At 41.0% G+C, this 22,802-nt stretch overlaps 1 protein-coding gene across 3 annotated transcripts; it reads left to right on the forward strand.

The window, feature by feature from the left end:
* The first annotated feature begins 669 nt into the window (after positions 1-669).
* Positions 670-18,573, forward strand: DGKE (diacylglycerol kinase epsilon). Of its 3 annotated transcripts, none has more exons than XM_085304643.1 (11): positions 670-1,258; positions 2,276-2,435; positions 3,915-4,034; positions 4,606-4,749; positions 6,619-6,776; positions 7,066-7,117; positions 7,267-7,380; positions 8,101-8,172; positions 8,763-8,890; positions 9,876-9,987; positions 17,734-18,573. In XM_085304643.1, the coding sequence occupies exons 1-11, from the start codon at positions 828-830 to the stop codon at positions 17,761-17,763; spliced, it is 1,521 nt and encodes a 506-aa protein (XP_085160769.1). In that variant the 5' UTR covers positions 670-827; the 3' UTR covers positions 17,764-18,573. The 3 variants fall into 3 exon arrangements, with proteins under 3 accessions (XP_085160769.1, XP_085160770.1, XP_085160768.1); XM_085304644.1 differs by lacking the exon at positions 17,734-18,573 and adding an exon at positions 17,679-17,726; XM_085304642.1 differs by lacking the exon at positions 17,734-18,573 and adding an exon at positions 10,318-17,672.
* Positions 18,574-22,802: the final 4,229 nt, after the last annotated feature.

Consider the following 22,802-nt stretch of genomic DNA (forward strand, 5'->3'; position numbering starts at 1 on the left):
GTAGCTCTGCTCCTSAGGGAAAGCAAACACGAGGCTGTTYTCGCACCTCGGGTTTCAGAGCTACACTGGGCGTTTGGAGTTTGTGAAGATTTAACGTGTTACCTTGCGTTTAGCAAAGCAAGGGACGCTTTCAGCTGCCCAAGATAAACGACTGGGTTGTTTCTGTTTTTTGTGTTTAAAAAAGACGGTTGCCCCTTACCGCCCTTATCGCCACAGGCGCCGTTACCGGCCGTTACCCGCCGTTAACCGTCGCCGGGCGGCGGCGCCACCAGCGCCCGGGGCAGGGGAGGGGGCAGGGGAGCGGCCGGCCGCGGTGCCCGCGCGCCCTGCGGCTGCGGGGGGGGCGGGCGGGCCAGCGGGGCTGCCGGGGGCAGGGGCGTTTCCGCGGTGCTAACGCCGCATCTCGTTATGGGGCGTTTGTCGCACACTTGAACGCTTCCGCGCTGCGGCGCACGGTGTTTGTCCGTTCGCTTTCGGCACGAGCAGCCCCCGCGGCGGCGGCGGCGCCCTCACGGCGCCCAGCGCGGCCCACAGCGACGGCGGCGACGAGCCGCCAGTCGGCGACAAACCCGCCAATCGGCGACAAACCCGCCAATCGGCGGCCGCGCCGCGCCCCGCCCCGCCCCCCGCCTCCTAGCAACCGCCGCTTCCGCTTCCGCAGCGCGGGCGGCTGCGGCAGCCGCATGGCGGCCTGAGGGGAGGAGGCGCGGACCGGCCGCCCGGGAGCGCGGCCGCCGCCGCCCCGCCGCGATGGGGGCTCAGGGCTGCCCGCCGCCGGCTCCCGCCGGCTCCCCGAGCTAGGGGGCCCCGCGGGCCGGCCCCGCGCGATGGAGGAGCCGGGAGGCGGCGCCGAGTGGCGCCTGGCGCTGTGGACGCTGTGCTCGGTGCTGCTGCCGGTGCTGGTCACGCTGTGGTGCAGCCTGCAGCGGGCCCGGCGGCAGCTGCTCATCCGCGACATCTTCCGCAGCAGCAAGCACGACTGGCGCTACACGGACCTCTTCGGGCAGCCCTCGTACTGCTGCGTGTGCGGCCAGCCCGTGCTGCGCGGCGCCTTCTGCCGCTGCTGCGGGCGCCGCGCCGGCGAGGGCTGCCTCAAGCGCGCCGAGCGCCGCTTCCCCTGCAAGGAGACGCTCGCCCGCGGCGGCCGGGCCCCCGCCGCCATGCCCCACCACTGGATCCGGGGCAACGTCCCGCTCTGCAGCTACTGCCTGGTGTGCCGGCAGCAGTGCGGCACCCAGCCCAAGCTCTGCGACTACAGGTACCGGGCGGGAGGGGCGGCCGGGCCGCCGCGCCGCGCCCGCAGAGCCGCTGCTCCGCCCCGGCGGCGCTCTCCGGCGGCGGTTTCGGCCGCGCCGCTGGCGCGTCTCTGCAATACGGRCGGCTGCGTTGTGCTAGTAACGCGCTTAGGTTATGAAGAGATGCCTGATTCTCTCGAATGCCCCTGACCGACTAATGGGGAGTTCTTAAAAGCTGTTGCGATACAGTCCTCCTTCCCGTTTGTGGTAAGAGTGATGCAAAGCCCCCAAAGCGTCAAGGAACCATTAAATGGGCTTGCACCAGTATCGCTAATTCTGCTTGCAAAGCAGAGAGCGTTAGACACGTGTGGGATRTTATGCCACAATATTGTGCTAATGATCCAAGTCCTGCCTACAGGGTAACTGTGACCTTAACTTTCTGAAAAGATTTCGTCTTTCTAGTGTATGTTTCAGCCWGCTTTTTGTTTTGCCTTCTGTGTGATGCTGTCAGATTACTGTGTCAGAAAGCAGAATGAGTGAAYGAGGAGAACCTTCAGGAATGAAACCTTGAGAGTTAAAACCTTGAGAGGGGGTGAAGAGAGGAATTGGGGTACAATGAAGGGAAGGAAGAAGAGGAAAAGTTGCAAAGTGTAATCACTGTCTGCACTGCATGGCAGCTATCATTGCTACTGTTGTTTTGTGCTGGATTAAACTAGAAGGACTCCAAAAATAGCTTTCACAGCTGCTTAAGCCAAGACTTTGGAGGGGAAAATGAGGATTAACATTCTGCAGAAGCTGGCAGTAGGTATTATAGTATTTCCCCTCCTAGTTGCTTTTCCAGGATAGCTTTTTCAGGATAGCCAACAAATGCATTCCCTGAAAGTGTATATAAATGTCGGGGTTTTTTGTAATATGCTTAAAACACTACTCATAATGGTGCAAGTAAACATAAGTACTTCTCAGAAAGTTAGTCCATATAAAATAGATAAGCAACATAGTGCACCAGTTGCTTGAGGTCTTTGTTTCTTTTTTTTCCCCAGATGTGTGTGGTGTCAGCATACTGTACATGATGAATGCATGCAGAATTCTCTAAAGAATGAGGAGTGTACATTTGGAGAATTCAGAGACTTGATTATTCCACCGTACTACTTATCTGCTGTCAACCAGATGCGTAAAGACAAAAGAACTGATTATGAAAAGGTAACTATCTACTCCTTCTCTATGTATAATACATAAAAATAAAAACAGACAGTAAAACTGAAACTAAGTATATAGTTATCAACTTGACAAAATGTGTGGTTGGGTTGATGACTGTATGCTGAATATTTTGATATGTATCAAATAGTTACCATGTTTCTCTGAAGATGTTTTTCATATTATTAACATCATGGTTGAAGCTGAACAGACATCTGGATTTCATTGTTCCAAAACAATACTGAGGTTTGAGTGCCTTCCTTAGGTATTCTGCACATATCTTCCCATGTTGAAGAGTGCTCTTTTACTTTGTGTTTTATGGTCACCTTGTTACTGCATGCCACAGGACTTTAACCCGCTGTCATCTGGATGTAGATAAATGCACTGATGTGTATGCATATACATAGTATTTTACTAGAGAAGTTCTAGAAGGCCAAACAGTTCTTAAAAATACGTATTTAATTTAAAGAGCTGGTTCTAGAAGGCCACGCAGTTCTTAAAAAATACATATTTMATTTAAAGAACTGGTAGCCGTCAATTAAAATATGGTATTTGAATTGAAATGTAGCGTATATAATGGCAACCCTACTTTCTGAAGTACAGTATTATGTTGTGATTGGGAGGACTTACTGTCTGGAAAGTAATGCCTATAAAGATCTTAGGAAAACAATTTAATATGAGCTCCCCAACGTGGCAAAAAGTTAGGATGATGGTAGTATAGTGGAATGGTTTTGTACAGGGTGAAACAGGCAGAGAATTACTAAATTTATTTAGTTATATGTGGAGTTAATAAGGTCTGTGAATGACAGAGTATCCCTTGGATGCAGGGACGATAAACTGGCAAAATCACATCACCTAGCAGCATAGCCATTTGTGTGTAAGGCTTAGCCGATCCACAGCCAAGGTGTTTCCTGCAGAACCCTTGTAGCAGTGCAGTGCAGGTGTTCAAGAAGTGTTTGTTAATTTGAATAATAGAGACAAAACGGAGCCCTTGAAAGAGAGACTGTAAACTTGTTTTTTAAAAAAGTCAAAAGTAGTAATAATTTTGTAAGTTTATTTTCTAAATCCAACTTTCAGCTGATTTGTAGTTGGATTTTTAAGACAAAATCAATTTAGACTTAAAATAGTCATCTGTCAAGGTGCTTTTCAAGGATAACTGKTGAAAATGCATCGTAAACAGCTAGCTAGCAAAACAATCCATGAAAAACATAGCAGCTACTTAAACAGCTATTCGATGATTTGTGCTTTTCTATTACATTGTAACATCATAGGATCTGTTTTCTTAAGTACTTTAGGAACAGAAGTCTTCAACTTTGAATGCTACTGATTGAAATCAATGTAAAACTGTCCTCTTAGTTGGTGTGTCAGAAGTATTTGTTTATGTTTTTACTATTTCAGACTAATCATTAGCTTCCTAATTGTTTCTACTCTAAACACTTTTTTACTCACACAGTACTTCGGTGACTAATTGCTATCTTTTTGTAGATTGTACCTTACTGCAGAAAACACTGGATCCCAATAATCATACTGGCTAATACTCGTAGCGGAAACAACATGGGTGAAACCTTATTAGGAGAATTTAAAATTCTACTGAATCCTGTTCAGGTAATTTTTGTATTTGTTTAAATCATTGCTTGTGAAAATGGCAGTTTCTTACAGTTGTAACTTTGTATTGTTTCTTTCCTCATAAAATCCACTGGGATGGCACAGGATATTGATGTAAGGCAGTTGCTCCTTGGATTTCCTGAGTATACCTTAATATTCTTCCTTTGAAGTTCAAAACACAGCCTTATAATGTAGACTGATAGAAATCACTATGGGATATATTTAAAACAAACACAGTAAGGCTGTAAAGAATAAACCTTTTCATATCTGGAATACTTTTTTTTTAATTTGAGGTTATTCATCTTTACAAAATTCATTGTAATGTTACTGGATACAGACTTTTCTTAGAACTTGGTCTGCTTGATTTATCAGTGACATTTATTCCTGATGAAGCAGCTGGAGTTACTTTGTTAATCTGGRAGACTGAATCCTGCTCCTAAGTCAAGACTGCTCATTTACTAGTGTAATGTCGTAAATGGAAAATGTCTGCTTTGCATCAGAATGAACTTGTTGAGGCAAATTCTGGGTCATGTTCTCCAAACTTTGACCTGCTTRTTTTTCTTTATTCTAGGTTTTTGATCTAAGCAAAATTACACCTGCTAAAGCACTCCAGCTTTGTACCTTGCTGCCTTGTAATGCTGTCAGGGTCCTTGTCTGTGGTGGGGATGGCACAGTGGGCTGGGTCCTAGATGCAATTGATGAAATGAAGATAAAGGTATTGTGTTTAAATTAAAACATCTTTTATGGTGAAGTGAGTTTTGTGACTGCTGAAGTGCTAAACCTTAATCTCTTACTGTGTTCATTGATGATGTCAATGAATAAGTCTGTAGAAAATTAATTGCTGAACTGCATATTCCTATTGGTGGGTAGAGGGAAAACTGTTCTGTTATGAAGCCCTGTAGTTCAGGRAAAATATAAAAGCTTTAGATTTTAAATGTTTATTTAAAGTTGTTCTTTTCTGTAGAAAAAGAAGAACAATCTTCAGAACACTTTTATGCATTGTTTTTTTTTCACTTTTTCTCTAAAGAGAGATTTAATTTGCAATGAGTAACACTACTAATAATGTATATTCTGCTCTCACTGCTTATTTCTCCCAAAGCTTTGTCTTCTGTAATAACATCCTAGTTTTTGCTGACTATAGTGTTTATAGTGCCAGTGCATGAATGTGTGTAATTATTTGCTTCTGTATTTATTTTGTCCTTTAAAGATCCTTAGCCWGTAGCATTACCTGTTAACAGTAAGTGAAGGAGAAAAAACTTGTTATGTATTTATTGTTGATTTGAAATAGAATGTACCTCAATTTACAGGATATTAGTAAGGACTCCTGAGAAAATTAAGAATCAAGAATAATTAGTAGGAAAAGRGAGCTCATTAGAGAATAGCCCTACTGGTTAAGGGAAGAAAGCAAGTCGTCTTACAAGAGCGTTAATTTTAAGTTTCAGCCCTGAGTCAGACCAATTGCTGAATTGTTAATAGCATTTTTTTTTGCTACTTTCCTGTTAATACATGAAATGGCTGTCATTACAACTGAATACATAATTGAACTGAACTTGAGAATTTTTAAGTACTAATAAAGTAAAAATGCAATAAGGCATAACTGTAAAGGTTAACTAGTACGAATGCTTGGTTTCTTAGCCTTGGAAACTTGATATGCTGACCCCCAGAGCCAACACAGTTGATCCAGTTTGGATATTTGTTCGCTTCCAAGTACTCAAATTACTACCTTTTCAGATTCTGAAAACTGCTTGTCGGCACTGGAATTCCAAACATTTTTTGACTCCAGATTGCCTACCTAATATCTCTTGTTGAAAAATAGTATCCATAATGTTACTTTTTCTTGAAGTGCTTTTCATAGCTGAAGTTGATAGCGGTTGGAAATAACTGCACAACTTTGTGGTAAAGGGAAAGCAAAGACCTTTGAGGTGGCTGTTTTGAGAGACTGGCTKTGACAGTTGCTTTGTGATCTGCAGAGGTGATTATCACCTGCTGCATCTGTTGATTTGTGGGTATACATCATCTCTCAAATTTAGATGCTAAATTTCCTTCTTTGAGTCTGTGAATTTCTTTTCATGGCTAAATACTTCAGTATTATGTGCCTCTGTTCTAGAACTAACTTCACTCCATCTTTTAAGAGCCTTTCTGTGTCCCATGGCCTTGTGTGTTCTTTCTGTGTTCTCTAGCATTTATATCGCTTCCCTGGGGGGGACATGCAGTAGTAGTAATGAGTAATTGTAGCAAATTAGCAACATGGTCAGGAAATTGGATTAAAAAATTCAGGCTTCCACTTCCGGCTCCAAGGCGTCATTGTTTTGAGGGATGCTCTGTTCAGTATTAATAATGCATTGGTTCCACATTGGAAACACATGTTCTTAAACCACAATGGTTTAAGATTTTGCATTATCCCTACCATAAATTCTTAGCTACACCATCTGCTATGGTATTGCTGCCAGCTGTATCATTCTGCAATATGCAAGAAGATTAATGCACCCAGGATTAATGGTATTTGTTTAACCTGAATATTTGGGGATAAAAAGGAGAAAAGAACGCTGAAAAGGGAGCTGATACTCAGTTTTCTGTGTCACAGGGGCAAGAACGCTATATTCCACAAGTTGCAATCTTACCTCTAGGAACAGGCAATGATCTGTCTAATACACTGGGCTGGGGTGCAGGCTACGCTGGAGARGTTCCTGTAGAACAAATCTTACGAAATGTCATGGAAGCAGATGGAGTCAAGCTAGACAGGTAAGTAACAATGAAAAAATACGTTATATAGAAGMAAATATTACCAGAGAGCTATTGATATCCGTTTACAGCAGCATATGTAAAGAGTCTGCTGGACTAGAGAACTACAGAATAACTGAGGTCCAAAATTACTCTTTGTTTAGTCAGTTTACAGTGTTTAACTCTTTCATAACTAACTAAATCTGAATCTTGTGACTTCAGTTAAGGTATGAGATTCTTAACTACAGATTTGATACTAAATGAGAACAGTATCTGTCAGGTGTCTGAGCAATGGCTTTTGTTTTTTCAGATGGAAGGTTCAGGTAACAAACAAAGGATACTACAATTTAAGGAAACCAAAGGTATGGTTGGAAGTTATAAATTTAGATTTTGTGGAATACCTAGGTGGATGTATTTACTCTTCTGTTTATCTGCTTCTATTAAAACCGTAACTTTTAAAATCCTAATAATACGAAATTTAATATGATCTTAACAAACTTCTGTCTGACAGGTGTTCACAATGAACAACTACTTTTCTGTAGGACCTGATGCTCTTATGGCTTTAAATTTCCATGCTCATCGTGAGAAGACTCCCTCTCTGTTTTCCAGCAGAATTATTAATAAGGTGTGTTTGACTTAAAGCTATTTTTTGTAATATTCTGCATGTTTTTTTTCTTGCATACTGTGATAGAAGTGCTTCTAAATAAGTCTGAGAGTTCCATTTTAATTGCTRTGTTGGATTTTCAGCCTTTAGACCCTTTTGTCAAGGTTGAAACAAAATACATGTCTTTAGATATTAACAAACTGTAGTTTTCTGTTTTTTCCACACAGCTGCACTGTTGACCCACCATTACACTGTGCTTTGTTTCTTTGTTTGTTTGTTTCCTCCTTGTTGTTAGCCCCAGGTTTGTGTGGAATATGTGCTCTGATATCACACTGTGGTATATTGCTTTATTCCACTACTTCCTTTCGTCCCATTTTATAAAAGTTTGTGCTCATTTTCCTTAGGGAGAGGACCTTTAATTAAATATGTTTCCAGCCTGTATCCAAGTTTTTGGCTTGCCTTTGTTTGCTAGCTTGTTTATATTTATGCTGTCACTTGTTTAATTTTTGTTTGCTTTGAAACTTAGTGGGTTGGGGATATTGCCCATTCCTCTTTTAAAAAGGGAAAACAAGGTTCTTATGAGAATTGTAGCTTAGCTCATTAAGAGAACTTGAAGGATATGCAAATATTTTGTTAGGTATGAATTTTAAATAAGGCTCACAGAACTATACATTAGTATTTTAGAAAAAGATACAGTACATAAGACTATTTAAAATAGTATTTTCTTTTCTTTTTTTGTAGGCTGTTTACTTTTTCTATGGAACCAAAGAYTGTTTAGTACAAGAATGTAAAGATCTCAACAAAAAGGTTGAGGTACGAGGGTGTTTTGTTTTTGTTTGTTAACTTTTGTCTGTTTGTTCTTTGAACAATTGAAGGGATGTAAAAGCTTTCCCAGTGAAAGCAAAAGGGAAGAGCTTTGCAGTCCATGTCTACAATGTAATACCTATGTGTAGGATGGTTCCAGAGCTGCTGAGGTATTTTTGATGTTGGCTATTTGCATCTTACTGCGTGGAATTTATGCCTCTAAATTTATGGATGATTCCTAAATTCTTTTGCGGTTTTGACTCAGGTTTCTGGGTTCAGGTCTCTCAGTTTAAATATTGATAATCAGATAAAATTTGACTTAAGCACCAGAGAATTGTAAATGAGAGTTCCTTTATTGTTCTCAGGTAAAAGAAATTGGTGATCACAGCTTCAAGTATCATGTTGTAAAGTCAGAAGTTATTTTTTTTTAATTATGTAGAGGAAACATTCTATTGTATGTGCCAGTTCTGCTCAGAGGTGTTTTTGTTTCTCATTAATTTTAGCGAAGCCCTAATAAATGCATAAAAATAACAACTAGCATATACTGAAGTGYTGAATTTGATCCGCAGTGACTAACTTGTGTTGTCTGTCTTTTAAAGCTAGAGTTGGATGGTGAGAGAATCGAGTTGCCCAACTTGGAAGGCATCATAGTTCTGAATATTGGATACTGGGGAGGTGGCTGTAGACTCTGGGAAGGAATGGGTGATGAACCTTATCCTTTGGCAAGGTATACAATGCATCAGCAATTTTTATTTTTCTTGGAGGAATTCTTGTAGTGTAAGGAATCCCCTCCAGCAGGCTTTGTTTACTTGACCAGTCTCATTTGAAATTTAGAAGATTTTTCATGAGTAGACTATCTTGAATTTTTATTTGCTTCATGTTAGAGATTCAGCCTTCAAAAAGTATAAAATATGTCCGTTTTAGAATAGAAAAGATGATGTCTTGAGGTTAAAATGTAAAAATACAACATATATAAATATAAAAGTATTAACAAGGCAAGTCAAAAATACAACTTTTGTGCCAAGTAAGTTGGTTGGAGCTATACTGAAAAAGAATTGATGGACGCATTGGTTCTTATCTCATGTGATTTCCTTCCTCAGAAGACAAATATATAAACATTTCTTAGTGTTTCTTGCTTATGATTGTATTATGCTTATTTTGTAGCACACATTGCTTATGATGAGCCTGTATTTCTGAAAAGATTTGGAGAAGGTCTTTTTATCAAAATCTTAAAAAAAAAAAAAAAAAAAAAAAAAAAGAAGAGGTAGCTGAGAGAAATCTTTCTGTAGATGAACTATGTAAAAAGACAGAAAAGCAGTTGTACAAGTTATGGAAGAGAAATCCACTGAGGGCCTTAAATAATGTACACGCACAATATGACTTGGAAAGTCCATCAATCCTAGTTGCCAGATGCAAGGAGGGAGTACCAGCTGGAGTACTGCTCCATACTTGCCATGTTTTTTGTATGTCTTCCCTTGACATCATCTATTAACAACATTTTGGGGGGAGGGTACTGGACTAAGTAGACCTTTGGGATTATCCAGGTCRGCTATTCTTATGTGACTTGTTATTCAGCAGAAATAGATAATTTAAGCACACTTATAAAACAACAGTCATCTTCACTATAATAGTAGCGATAAAGAGCTATCATATTTGGACTGGTATTTAAGATCTGATGAACATCACTTAGAAAAGTATCTCTTAATTCATAGACATGATGATGGACTGCTGGAAGTTGTTGGAGTTCATGGTTCTTTCCACTGTGCCCAGATACAGGTGAAACTAGCAAATCCTGTTCGTCTAGGGCAGGCACATACAGTGAGGGTAAGTGGTATTTATAAATGCGTTTCCCTATATCTTTTCAAAATACAGTATACAATTTCAAGTGCTGAACTGTCTGGTCAAGTCTTTGTTCTAAAGTTTCAATTTGTAGTTGGATTGGTTTTTTCTCTTGCTTGGTAAGAGTTAATTATGTCATAATTCGCAAGCCTCAGTTGTTCTAGTTGATGGCGTATGAGTCCAAGTAATTATATACTAAGATTCTTCCTCGCAAGACTGAAACCTTGCAGCATCAGTTCATTGTAGACGTAGAAGATGTCTTCAGAGCTGCTTTGAATTGCTATGATTTCTGTGTGTTCTTYTGTTTAATACTAGCTGATTTTGAAGAGTTCAAAGATGCCAATGCAGGTGGATGGTGAACCGTGGGCTCAGGGGCCTTGCACTGTTACCATAACTCATAAGACACATGCACTGATGTTGTATCATTCTGGTGAACAAACAGATGACGACGCTTCCAGTGTGTCCGAGCAAGAGCACATGAGAGAGCAGACAGATGAAGAGGTATAGATTTTGGAGGACTCAATGTAACACAGTGATAAACTAAAGTTTGTTTAAAAACACTGAGAACATTTAATCCAGATGAAGGCTTATGCTGTAAGGTTCATGCTTGTGAACAAACTAGGTTGAGGAAAAAGCCATGCTTTCACATTCATGAAATCTTTCACAGCTCAATTACTGTAACTATTCTGCCTTCTTGATTAGTGGTGCCCAGCCCTTCCCGCTGGAGGAGTTAGTTACTCCAATGGCAGGAGAAGGGCAGATACTGCAGCCTTTCCCTGCTGTGCTAGCAGATGTCGTCACATGCACGGTGTAGTGTGCAAAAGGCTTTTTACTCCCAGAAAGGGGAGCACGTGGGAGTTTGGCCTGCTTCCACCTGCCCTTTTTTCCCAGGAACAGCTCTAGAACAGAAAAGCAGACCAAATAGGATATGGGTTGATTTTTCTAACAGAACTGTTCCTGGCTGCCATTTTTTCTGGGGGAGTGGGAAATGCTTTTCTGAGCACCTGCTTGTGCAGTACATATCTAGCGCTCTTGACTGGAAGAGTGGAAGATCTGGGGATCTTCTGGGAAGGAGGTAAGCAGGGAAGGTGTTTTTGGAGAAGTTTTTTCGGGAAATGGTCTGTTAGCCAGTGACTCTTTTAATGGCTGTGTGAGACAAAGTAGAGTCTCCTGAGGTCCTCAGTACCCAAGAAACAGCATCAAAATAATTCTACTATGACTTGCACTGAATGGTCTTATGGCTAACTGCTTCAGTGAAGTAAGGGGTTAATTACAGCAGTATGTCTTAGTTCTTGAGTAGGCTTRTTGGAGACCATGGACAAGGGAACTGTCTTTTTAGATGTGTATAGCAGGGCTTTAAATTATGAAGATCAGCAGTGTTTCTAAAAGGCTTGTAAAAATCTTGATAGTTAGCTGAAAATGATACAGCAAGTTAGTCTGTTAACCATGTCAGTTTTAAGTGGAGGTTCAGAGCTAAGCTTGCAGAGGTTAGCAGGTTCTAGYCTTAATGCGTTAAACTTGGTTGTGAGGGAGGAACCCACGAACAGAAACACTTGTTTTCTGATTAAGTCTGCATTTTCCATATGAATAGATGGCYGCAAAAAAAGTTGATGGCCTATGTTGATGATAAACATTAAGAACACATGCARCAGTACACACAAACTGTCAATTTGATGTATCTGAAGCTTCTCAGGTTAAAAGCTTCTCAGGTGAAAACATTATTAACAGATGAAAGGATCGACTTTTTTTCCCCTGTTTTAGGTGTTTTAAGCCTGCAGCAGCTTAGAGCTATGAGTTAAACTTTAAATTTTGTCACTGAGTGATTCATTCAAGCCCAGTGGATTTTTTGAAAGTGATCTCCAAGTAGCAAGTGGATTTATGTTGAATGTATACTGCATAAGCTAAGGACAGTAAGAGAATTTGAGGGGCCTTGATCTGAACATGGAATATTACTGCTTTTTTCAAAACTCCTGAGTTTTCCTTTTTATTTTTTTATTAATCTTTATGCTAACAAGGCAATGCCATTGGGTAAATTAGGATGTGTTTCTAGGTTTTGTAAAATGAAACTGTTTTACAGTAATCTATAAAACAAAAAATTTGCATTAACAATGAATTAACTATTTATATTTTAAAATAACTTATTGAAGCCTTGACAAAGTCAGTATTTTTAAAACCTTCCATTGAAATCCTCTTTGGAGAGCATTTTTAACTCAATAGTATTTGTTATATGTGCTAGATCTTAAATACTACTGATTATCAGTGAATTTATAGATACCTGAAAATGTGATCAGTGTAACAAACTGTAAAGCAGAAGCCATTTGTAAATTACATGTTCATTAGCCATATAAAGCTCACTTTATTTTATAATATGTGAATATGGAGAACATGAATAGTTAAATATGTAAGTATTTTAAATGCCCTGAAACATGCGATATTGAATAAACCAGTTCTCTTGATTTTTTTTTTTAGTGATGAAGATAGATTTTTTTTTTTATTAACTTTAAGGATCTTACTAGTTATTAATTTATTTTTATGTGACTAACTTATAAACATCAGCATCCTAAAAAAATATTTAAGTTCTATGCTGTGGTTCTCAAACTACTGTTTACAAACAAATTGCAAGTCTCTGGAAATGCAGGGTATGTGCTATGAAAAGCAGTRTTTTCTCAAGAGAAATTACAGTACTGGCTGCTTGGTCTCAATTATTCCTAATAGAGTTTGAAAAGCTGCCTGAAGTTGATCATATAATTATTCAAACAGTTAACTGTTCTTAGGATATAAAACAGTTCCAAAACTTCAGTCTTTGCACTCGCAGCATCTAAGGGGAAAAAAATGATGTGAAGATTTTGAAAAGCCTTGCTCTCTACAGTAGGTGAGACAGCTTCTACACTTCTGTTTTGCCTGGGTCGGGGAACACCCGGGTACTGTATTTATGCAGACTGGATCCTCCTAGTTATTGCAGCTTCYTAGGAATCCTGTCCTAAATGTGTGAAATAGTCTTTGGGAACCCTAAATCCCTTTTTAGTTCTGCAGAAGTGTAAGAAAAGTGAAAGGAGCATCTAGTTGGGCACTTGATGCTTTGGGAGAACAGCCTGTACACGGCCTTGCTCACGTTGGGCAGGCCACCCTCTTCTTGGGTGTGGTAGGAAGAAGGCGGCAGYGTTTCATAAAATGACTGGTGACTGCAGCAAATGAAAAGTAGCAAACTCAGCAACKTCAGGCATGAAGAGTCTCCAGTAAAATTGTGTTTATGTATGGAGAATATTCTACAGAGTTGAAGTGTCCAGTTCCCAATCAGACGTGGGGTTGGTCATCCTTCTACTGTAACTGTATGTAGTTGTCGTGTATACGACAAACTTTTTTGTTTGACATAAATATTAGCRCTAGAATTTGGGAAGTCTTGCTGTTTCCAGCATTATGTCCTTTGATTTAAATGTGTCCTCCTTTCCAGTATGTTGCAGAATGAGTTGGTTTTGAGTTGCATGCATTTGAATTGGCGTGATTCAGTCTTAGTCCAACAGCAGGTGGTAAATGTCAGCAACAGGCTCCCAAATTCTAACGCTAATGYGAGTGAAGTCGTAAAGCACTTTTCTAGTTTGTAAAATAGCTGTAGCTGCTTCTTGTTGTGTGTTGTGGATGTGAAACTGCTACATGCTTTCTTTAATGTTGTTGGTAAAAGGCATAAAGCACTGGTTCAAATAGCTRCTGTATAGTCTTACCTGAAAACTAAGAGTGGAAAGCTAAAAATCTTGCACTGCCCYCTCCATCCAGAGGAGGGGATTCTTGGGCTGAACTTCGTATCCTGCACTGAAGGATTCTCCCTTGCACTCTTAGCAGTCAARTGGTGAAAGGGGTGTTTCAGAAAGACAATGAATAGTTTTAGCTTCTCGCAGTCTTTACATTTTACACAAAATTACACTATATAAAAACTGTTAAGCATTCAAAAGTGAATTCACAAAGCTTATTGCAGCATATGCTAGTTTAACTGCAGGCTGATCAGATTGTGATAACTTTATTATGGGTTTGAAGTCATGTGAAGTGCACTACAGAAAACTTAAACTTGCATGGAAAGGCTTTCTGTGAGTGAACTGCTTTATCTTGCTCAAACCTGGTTGGTTTACACATGCATACGTTGAGAGGAGGCGTGTGTGTCTTCATATGCGTAGAGAGCCTTTTGTCATAGGCTTTGTTTTACTTTGTTTTTTCACTTTGATCAATTCATAGCAGGATTAAAAGAAGCTGCTTTAGATGCACTGCATTTGGGATTTTTTCCTTCAYGTTTGGACTCTTTATAAAAAGGTGTCTCAGATCCAAACTTTAGATTTTTCATCTTTAAATAAAAAACAATGGCATCCTGTATTTCTATAATTCTTGATATTTAAAGCAGTTTATGGCATATTTAGAGCATACTTTTAAAAGTACTTTGGAACTATTGAAGTTATTAGAGAACATAATTCTGTTTTCTTTCTCATGGAGTGGTTAGACTTCTGTTTCAAGTGTGTATTTAGCTGAAAACTCAAATTTGGATGCCTCTTAGCTATTGTTATGAATTACATTTAGTATTCRTAATGTAAAGGCAGTCTAGTTAAATTTATGCATTTGGCAGTTTTCTTTAAGTGTTTAATTTCACTATTGTCTCTTTGTAGTTTTTTTTCCAAGTCTTGCTTTTCTTAGGCACTAGGTAACTTGAAAATACAATTTACTTTAGTCAGAAGCATTAAGGACTTGCTCTTGGAAAACAGACCTGAGTTTCTCCTGGGTAGGTAATGCTACAGTGTTTGAACACATCTTAGAGACTAATTCATCTTTCTGAGGCAATGCTATAGCAAGAATAAGTTAAATTTATTCAGTATAATTTTCAGATGATTAGGATTAAGAATTTATGTTCACCTGTACATTTTTTCTTGGGAGTGTTTCAGACTGCTCAGTAGGCACTCTTTTTTTTTTTCTCCTCAATCATTTAATTATGCATTTTATACTGACTTATTTGCCTCCAGAAGATGTCAGAAGGGACAGTGTCAAAAGCCCTACTACAGTCAGAATAGCGATACTTCATATCAGTTAGCTTGTCAGCAGAGAAAATCAGAATGGTTTTAATGCAAYTTATTTTTAATGGAGCACCCCCCATGTTTGGATTTTTTAATCACTTTAATCACCAATTTACTCAAGTTAGTGTATGGCAAGATATTAGAATGCGCTTCTAAGATGTTGTGTTCCCMGTCTCCCTTGCTTATTCTGAAATTATGGTGTTTACTCTTCACTATTGGCAAGGAATCTCCCCATTCTCCACAGGTTCTCTGAACTAATAGTTAAAGTTTCTAGTATCATTTTGTCCCATTCCTTTTGGTTCCGCGTTACATGTGCTGGGGTTCACAGCTTYTTGTTTTTAAGTGTATGTTGTTATATCTAACTGTACAATTAAAAAACTCAAAGCACTGTATCAGTATAACAGTATCAATGTTATAGTACATACTGTTTTCTGAGGGAGAGGGGGGATTTTTTTTTTTATTTAGTACAAACCACTCTCTTTTTTGAAGAGCATCATTGTAGCTTAGTTAGTTAATCCATGGTTAAGAGAAGGATACTTAATCTTTGCATGTGTTCTAGATAAAGTGCAGAATAAAAAAGGGTTTTGAGTCCTAGTATTAGCAGTTTTCTCTCTTTCTCTCTTTTAAAAAAAAAAAAAAAAAAAAAAAAAAAAAAAAAAAGACCCTCCAGTTAGGAGTAAGCTAGGATATCTTTAGATTTAAAAGTACTAATAACGTCACTGATCCTGCTGAATGTGAACCCTTATTTTAAAATGCTGGCTTTTGTTCTGAGAAACTGTAGCTGCTTCCTGAACACAGGAATAACATAATGGAGCACCWCTTCTTCATTTAACATCTAGGTGTGTCGAGGGAATTTATATGTGTATTTAAATTTGTTCAGGCTACCTTTCCAAAAGCATATAATCCAATTTTTTTTTAGCTTAGTAAGAGTGCTAAATACCCAGCTCAGATTTTGAGGTTCTCAGGGAGAGACTTTTGCTGGAGTAAAGCCACATGCCTCAAGTAAAGAGAGTGATTTTGTGCTGTAGCTGAGCATCTGGCCCTTACTATTTAAAAGTCTGTATTCAAAAATGTACTTTGTTTCTTATTAATACTGCCCTGTTTACTGTGCTTACACTTTTATTGCTGTTTGTAACTTATTGGCTTTTGTTTAATTTACAACTTATTTGTGGATTTCAACATAAAAATCGTTGTTTTCTTTTTAAGAGGAAGTAGAAGCTAATATTGAGTTTATTCCATTTCGTATCTTCAAAGTTTACATCCCTCAAAAGCCATTTTGTCTGCTACCAACTATTGTAATTCTTAAAGTACCTCCAACCGTTTTGTCTAAGATATTTTAGTTAAACAGAATGGATTTTTATTTTTGTAGCTTGTAACTTCAATATGTATAGTTATTTCTATTCAGTAATTAGTGATCAGAGTACTGTAAGGATGTGACTCTCAAGAGCTGTAACCTTAAATTAGTCATAACTACTTACAAGAAAATACCAGCATGTTAAGTTTTTTTTTAAAAAAGTTAGTTTGGAAATACTGTGATACTGTGATTTTTGCAATTTGTATTGAATGTGTTTATTCTGAAGTTGTACTAAATGAGAAAAAAGAAACTTAAAAATGCAAACAGCTGTTCGAAATACAGTTTGTAAAAGTTCTTGTCAATCAACAAAGATGACATTTGGAATTCAGTGCTTTTTGCTTTCTCCCTATAGAAAGCTATTGCAAAAATGATCAAGTGTACTTGACAAAGCRGTAGTTTCCTTATGTGTTGCATTTTAAGATAAACATATGAGTGTCCAAAGATCAGTAAAGCTGTTTGCGTCATCCCAACTTATCTTCTCAGAAGACAAAAATTCAGAGCAAAACTGAATGCTCACACCTGTAAAGTATATAATTTGCAAACAAATATGCAGTCAGCATAATTTTGAACCTGTAGTGTAAATTTTTAAAGGTAAAKGTGGTTTACACTTTTCTTGGCATCAAGTGATGCTTGTAAATCCCAATGTTTTCTCCTTTGTTTCAAAGAAGGTAGGCTGAAATGAGAGGAGGAGGAGGTATTCATGTAAAACTTACAAGTAAAAGCTGGACGGGGTTTTCCTGTCTATTTGCTGTGTGGACACAGCAAGAGGGATTCTAGAACTTCTCAAAAAGCTTTCTGCGTTGTTTGCTCCCTCATGGCTTGGTCCAACATTGCTGAAGCAGATGATACCTTCTTAGGCCCCTGTAACAGTGACAAGTTTACTCAATTGTTAGATTTGGGCGATGTGTATCACTTAATGTGAGCCAGGTTCTGTCAATAAGAAGCAGTAACTTCAGTGAAGTTGCAGAACTCCATCAGGTTCTGTGGCTTTATTCCACATTTACACAGGTTTGACTGAGTAAAACTTTGCCTTCAGTTGGTTGTATCATGGCCTGTTTCTTACGACTTAAGCATGCAGAAAGCTCTTTGAAAGACATCTGCTCCATATTCTTAGAAGTTTGTAAATGTAAGTTTTTCACAGCACTGACTCTGAATTTCTTAATGTATCTTTTTGTTGTCTTGTTATTTGTACTATATGTRGACTAAAGTGTGTGGAGTAAAGTGTTTAAACTCATGTAACTTTTCCTGTTCCTCACAATGTAAAAAGCAAATAGGAGTCTTCACATCTGTAATAAACTTGTGCTGAAGATAAGTGCCTGGCTTTTACAGGGCTGCAGTGTGACACGTTTGATTACTTAGAGAACAGTTGTTTTGTTGAATGATGCTTCTACCTGAAATCCTTCTGCAAAGAGCAYGTGTTTCAGACCTCAGGTACCTGGRAATAGTTCTAGACAATGTAGTAATGTCATTCATATGTAAAACTGGTACTGTTTGGTAGCATACATGATGTCTCAGCAGCTACATGTCCACTTCTGGTTGATCCTCCTCCCAGCTTTTTACAAGATTATTGTGTAAGTGCTCTAGCTTCCTCTTTAAATCAYTTACAGTTTCTCAGAGATGTTACTAATTTTACTTAACTTTCCCCAGCTTTAATAAGCTTTAGCAATGAGATGTTTTAGTGGATGTTTGCATTTTGAAAGTGCAGGGAACTTTAACGTGTGCATCTTCTAAACTTAAGAACTCTTACCTCACTTTGTTCAGTACTGCCTTTCCCTTCGTGCATGCTCAACAAGCCGCCTAATTACCGTTTATTAACTGAAACGTTCTGTGCAGACAGCTATAAACATTAAAATTTCTTCTGCCTCAGGGAATGCTCTGGGCTGCAAAAAAAATGAAACAGCAGCTCCTTACATAGGGTGCTTGCTAACAGATTGTCATAACACCTTTTATGCCAACTTGGCTCATGCTTCCCTTAAAAAATAAAATCAACTGCAGGGGCATGATTTTTAAGAAACTATTACATGGATCTGGGGGTAAAAGCTGAGTTTATATGGCTTTTTAATAGATGTTTAAAATGATTAAATTCCAGGTTTATAAATGAGGATGAACTGCTTGGATTGTTTAACKCTTTTTAAGATCCTAAATTGCTGAAAACAGAAGTGAGAAGGAGCATGGGTAGTTTTTTCTGTTTTTTCTTTTTAGAATTTAGCCTAAGGAGGAAATGGGTCTATAAATATTTTGTCTTTAAACAGCGATCTCTGAATATGAATTTAACCAGGGAATTTTTGATGCTGTCTACTGTTAATAATTTTTTTTTTGGGGGGGGGGGGGGGGGATTTTGAGGGCAGGTCAGCAGAGCCCATAGAGTATTCTCTACAGAAAGGGAAAGCTGCTGCTGGAAGAAGTTTGGAGATCGGGTGGCTCAGTGCTTTCTCCTTATGGCAGCAAATGGGCTAGTTTGGACCTTTGGARGTGAATATATCCTCCTGCTTCATCTTTATCATAGTTTCAGCCCCCAAAGTCCTTTCCTCTGTTCCCATGCTAGTTTGCACAAAAGAGAAAAGAGGCTCCAGCGTCTTAGCTCCTAGGTTATGCCACAATCAAACCTTTTAAAGGCTGTTTGCATGTTTTCCATTCAGCGTAGGGTCAGGTCACATATCCAGCAGTGTTTTTTTTTKKTTTGTTTKKTTKKKTTTTTTCCTTAGCTGGACAAGAAAAAGCTAACAGAGCTTCACAGAGCCTTGAAGATCACTGACACGGGATGTTAACAGAAGATCTAGCCTTAATACGTTTTTAAAATGTTTTTAGACCTGTTGGAGTAAACTGCGTGTGCAGCACCAACTTGTGCCAGGTTTTAGCCCAAGGCTGTGTAGCAGGTCCCACCTAAGGTATGTGTGGGGAGAAGGTGGGCTCTTGGAACAGTGCCAGTCAGGGTGAAACTTCTGTCTCTTAAAAATAAGTGTGGTGTGTTTGGTGAATGAAAGCTGCAGTGCTTGTGTAAGAGTCCTGTAGGGTTCAAGGATCCTTTGCGAGGGGGGATCTTGGTTGCAAGAAATCGTCCTCAGTAATGACACTTGCCTCTGTAACAGCGAAGCAGCTCCCGGGCAGCGTTGCAGGAGGACAACGCCATGGCCCCAGCACCGTGGGCCGAGGTGGCAGCCCCCCAGCGAAATCCCGATGCCACCCTTGCGAGCCACCTCACCCCCCAGAGGTGGCAGCTCCGCGTTGCCCTTCGGGAATACAGAAAGGGCAGTGCATGTAAATCTAATCGAGGCATGCTGCTTTCTGGTGCACGGACCCCTGAAAGCTAACGGTGAAAGCAGCGGTTAAAGCTGTTACGTTTCCATTGCTGTTCCCTGTGTGCTTTGAGTGTGTCAACAGGATGTCTGGCTGTTCCTGAGTTGTGCTGACAAACTCATTAATTGCTTAAAAATATTTTTAAGACAAAAAGGGGGGCTGGCTATCCCTTGTGAAGCCGCACTGAGCGGCAGGACGAGGGGAAAAAGTAGAGAAGCAGAGCTCCGGGGGTGGCGAACCGGACTACCAGCCTGAGCGCCCCTTCCGCGAGGGCACGGCCGCGCAGGGCAGCTCGCGCTTCTGACAGCGGCCGCTGGGCCCGCACAGCTGCYGTGCTGTGCCTGCCCCGGCCCCCTTGCTCCACAGCAGCGGCCCCCGGCTTTCCCACTGCCAGGAGCGTGGAGCTGGGGCCTGGCTGGCCCTGCTCCAGCAGCTGCCCGGCCCCCGACCCACCTTCAGGTCCTGCCAGCTCTGCATGAGCAGCACATTGCTGTTAACGGGGGCGAAAAGCTAGCTGGGATTTTTAGCAGCCTACTGCTTCGACAAACTTGTGCATGTGCCTGTGTGATTTTGATAGGAAAATGTGTATTTTCACAGAAGTTGCATCCCTTCTTTTTGTTGTCTTGTCTTTTGACCAACTCTAGTAATGCACATTTAAATTCAGCTGGGTGATATAAGTGAAAGCAACTTTTCCRCAGTTGCAGCTGTTTGTGCAGGCACCTGGGAGCAGGGCTGGCAAGGCTTCCTTTGACGAGAAATGTTTTCTTGAAGAGCTCTGATAAGAAGCGCTAAAAATAATTTCAGAAGTTTAAGCTTTTAAATCTGATTCTCGAGTATAACATCAACACATGTTGCATGCAACTCTCACTGCGAGTCAGCAGCTCTCACCCCTACCCAACTCAGGTGGATTTTTCCAAAAAGCGAAGCATCAGCTGGGCCTATGGCACAGAGTTTTGCTGCTATTTAGCAGGGAGAAGCCTTGGCTTGTCCCCCAGTGTCGTTTCCCTGGATGCTGCAGACTTCCGAGTGCTGATCCGCTGAAGCGCAGCTCTGTCCTGGCCCTGCTCCGGTGGCCAGGCACCGTGCGCCCAAACGTGGCCGCCTCAGGYGGCAGCAGTTCCCTCCTGGACCTGTGAGATTGGAAAGGGAAGCCGGCTGAAGAAAGCTGATTTAAGAACCTCTAGGACAGCGACTGGGTTGGGCTGGGACCCAGATCTCCAGGAACCTGATGCAACGCTAGCTGCTAGYTTTTGCTGCCTGCACTGTGGATATTGTTAGTGATGGACCGACGGGGCTGTCCTGGCGGTGGACTGAGCTGGGAGCCCTGTTCCTGTGCGGTGGAGCAGGTCCACCTGYGCTGCACCGAGGGCTCCCTGGAGCGGGGGTACCCAGCATGAGCCCTGCGTGGCATCCTGAAGCCCAGCCTGTCCGGCACCCGGCACACTGCAGTCTGCATCAGGCYGGCCAGTGACTTCCAGGGCACCAGCATCTACGTGGAGCATGCTGGGCAGCCGTGCTTGGTGGTRCGCGAGGCAGAGGGGGCCTGACCCTGCCACGAGTCTTGCTTCAGTGCCCACGTGCCGCAGTGAGTAGCCCTCTTCCTGCAGGCTGGACTGCAGAAGGACATCGGCTGCTGGACAGCTGGTTTCCAGTATGAGCTGCTGAGCAACCGGAGTGCTGCTGGCCCTGACTTCAGAAGAAATGGCACTGGTGGAAGGTAAGGGCAGGGCCTGCCGGGGCTCCAGTGTGTGGGCAGATGCATCCAGCATCTGTTGACCTTGCCAATGCTTCACTATCGCAGAAGCTGTTTCAGGCACCCGTTAAGGGGTCTGTCGTTGCAAGGGAGGTTGTTTTCCCTGCTCCATGACTGCATTATGTTGGTATAGTGTAGTGAGCTGCGTGAGTTCAGATTGTTGTGAGGGGCATCCTGTAGGCACAGGGGAAGACACTGCAATGTAAAGAGAAACTRTCCCTCCTATAGCAACCAGTTTAGTCCTGGATGTATGTACAGTAATCATAGTGATCCCAGTCCCTGGGTGTAACCTCACTAGCGACAGCTAAGCAGTTTGGAACTTAAGTGCTATGTTCAGAAGACATTTAAATTCATTAGGAACCCAGTGCCCTAAGACAGTCACTGAAAACAAGAATGATGTTTTGGAAACTGGATTAGACACCCAAATTGCTTGAAACTTCATTTACCTTTTTTTTTTTTTTTTTTTTACCTGTTATGCTAACATAATCTTACACCCAATAATATTTATCCCATATGCATACATTAATGTATCCAAGGAGCACTGAGATTGGAGAGGGCTCTCCTCAATTCCAGTTCTGAAGAATCAGGCCTGCTGCGATCATATTCCCCCTGCCCCAATAAAGAAAGCTCCAGTCAAGCTTCCTGTTAACCAAGGGCGGATAAAAAAGGGAATATTCAAGCTACATCGCAGTGGCAGCAACTGCTCTTGGAATAGAGGGAGGAGGTTAGTAGCAAGAACAACCRTAGCACTTGTAGTTGATCCTGTCGTCTCTGTTGGCCTGTTGAAGGATCCGCTTTRCGCGGCTTTGCTGATTGCCAGAGTTACACGAGAAGGAGGAAACAAGCTTATTTTAGGGAATGCTTGTAAGGAAACTGGCATGATTGTGCAGTACTCAAGGTGGAAGCTTTTGATAAAAAGAAGAGTATTTAAAAAACTGACAGATGCAGAAGCCTGGGACATACAACGGGGAGCGTTTATACTTAATGCAGCAACAGACCAGGAGAAATAGCCTTTTGAACCGACTCTGTTTATGGCCTGATTTGAGCTCACCAGTTGCTATCGTCAACTTTTTTGATTAGAGAAAATAGCTGCTAATGAAAGTGTAAATGATACTGGGAGTGAGTAGGGGCTTTATAGTTATTCTTAAGATTGAGGTCTTCAGTCATTAGGTCCTGAGCAGTGCAGGAGCAAATTGGAGTACTGGGAACAAGTGCGTTATAGCTTGTCAGTAGACCTGACTGCATCTGATTAAAAATGATCACGCAAAGAGGGAGACCAAAACAGAGCAATCTGTTACACTAAATCTTGGAATCCCTTGGGAATTAAATTAGATAAGTTCTTGCAAAG

This window comes from Rhea americana, unplaced genomic scaffold (genome assembly GCF_003343005.1).
Source record: "Rhea americana isolate MKP2758 unplaced genomic scaffold, rheAme1 scaffold_21, whole genome shotgun sequence".
In the NCBI taxonomy this organism is placed as follows: Eukaryota; Metazoa; Chordata; class Aves; order Rheiformes; family Rheidae; genus Rhea; species Rhea americana.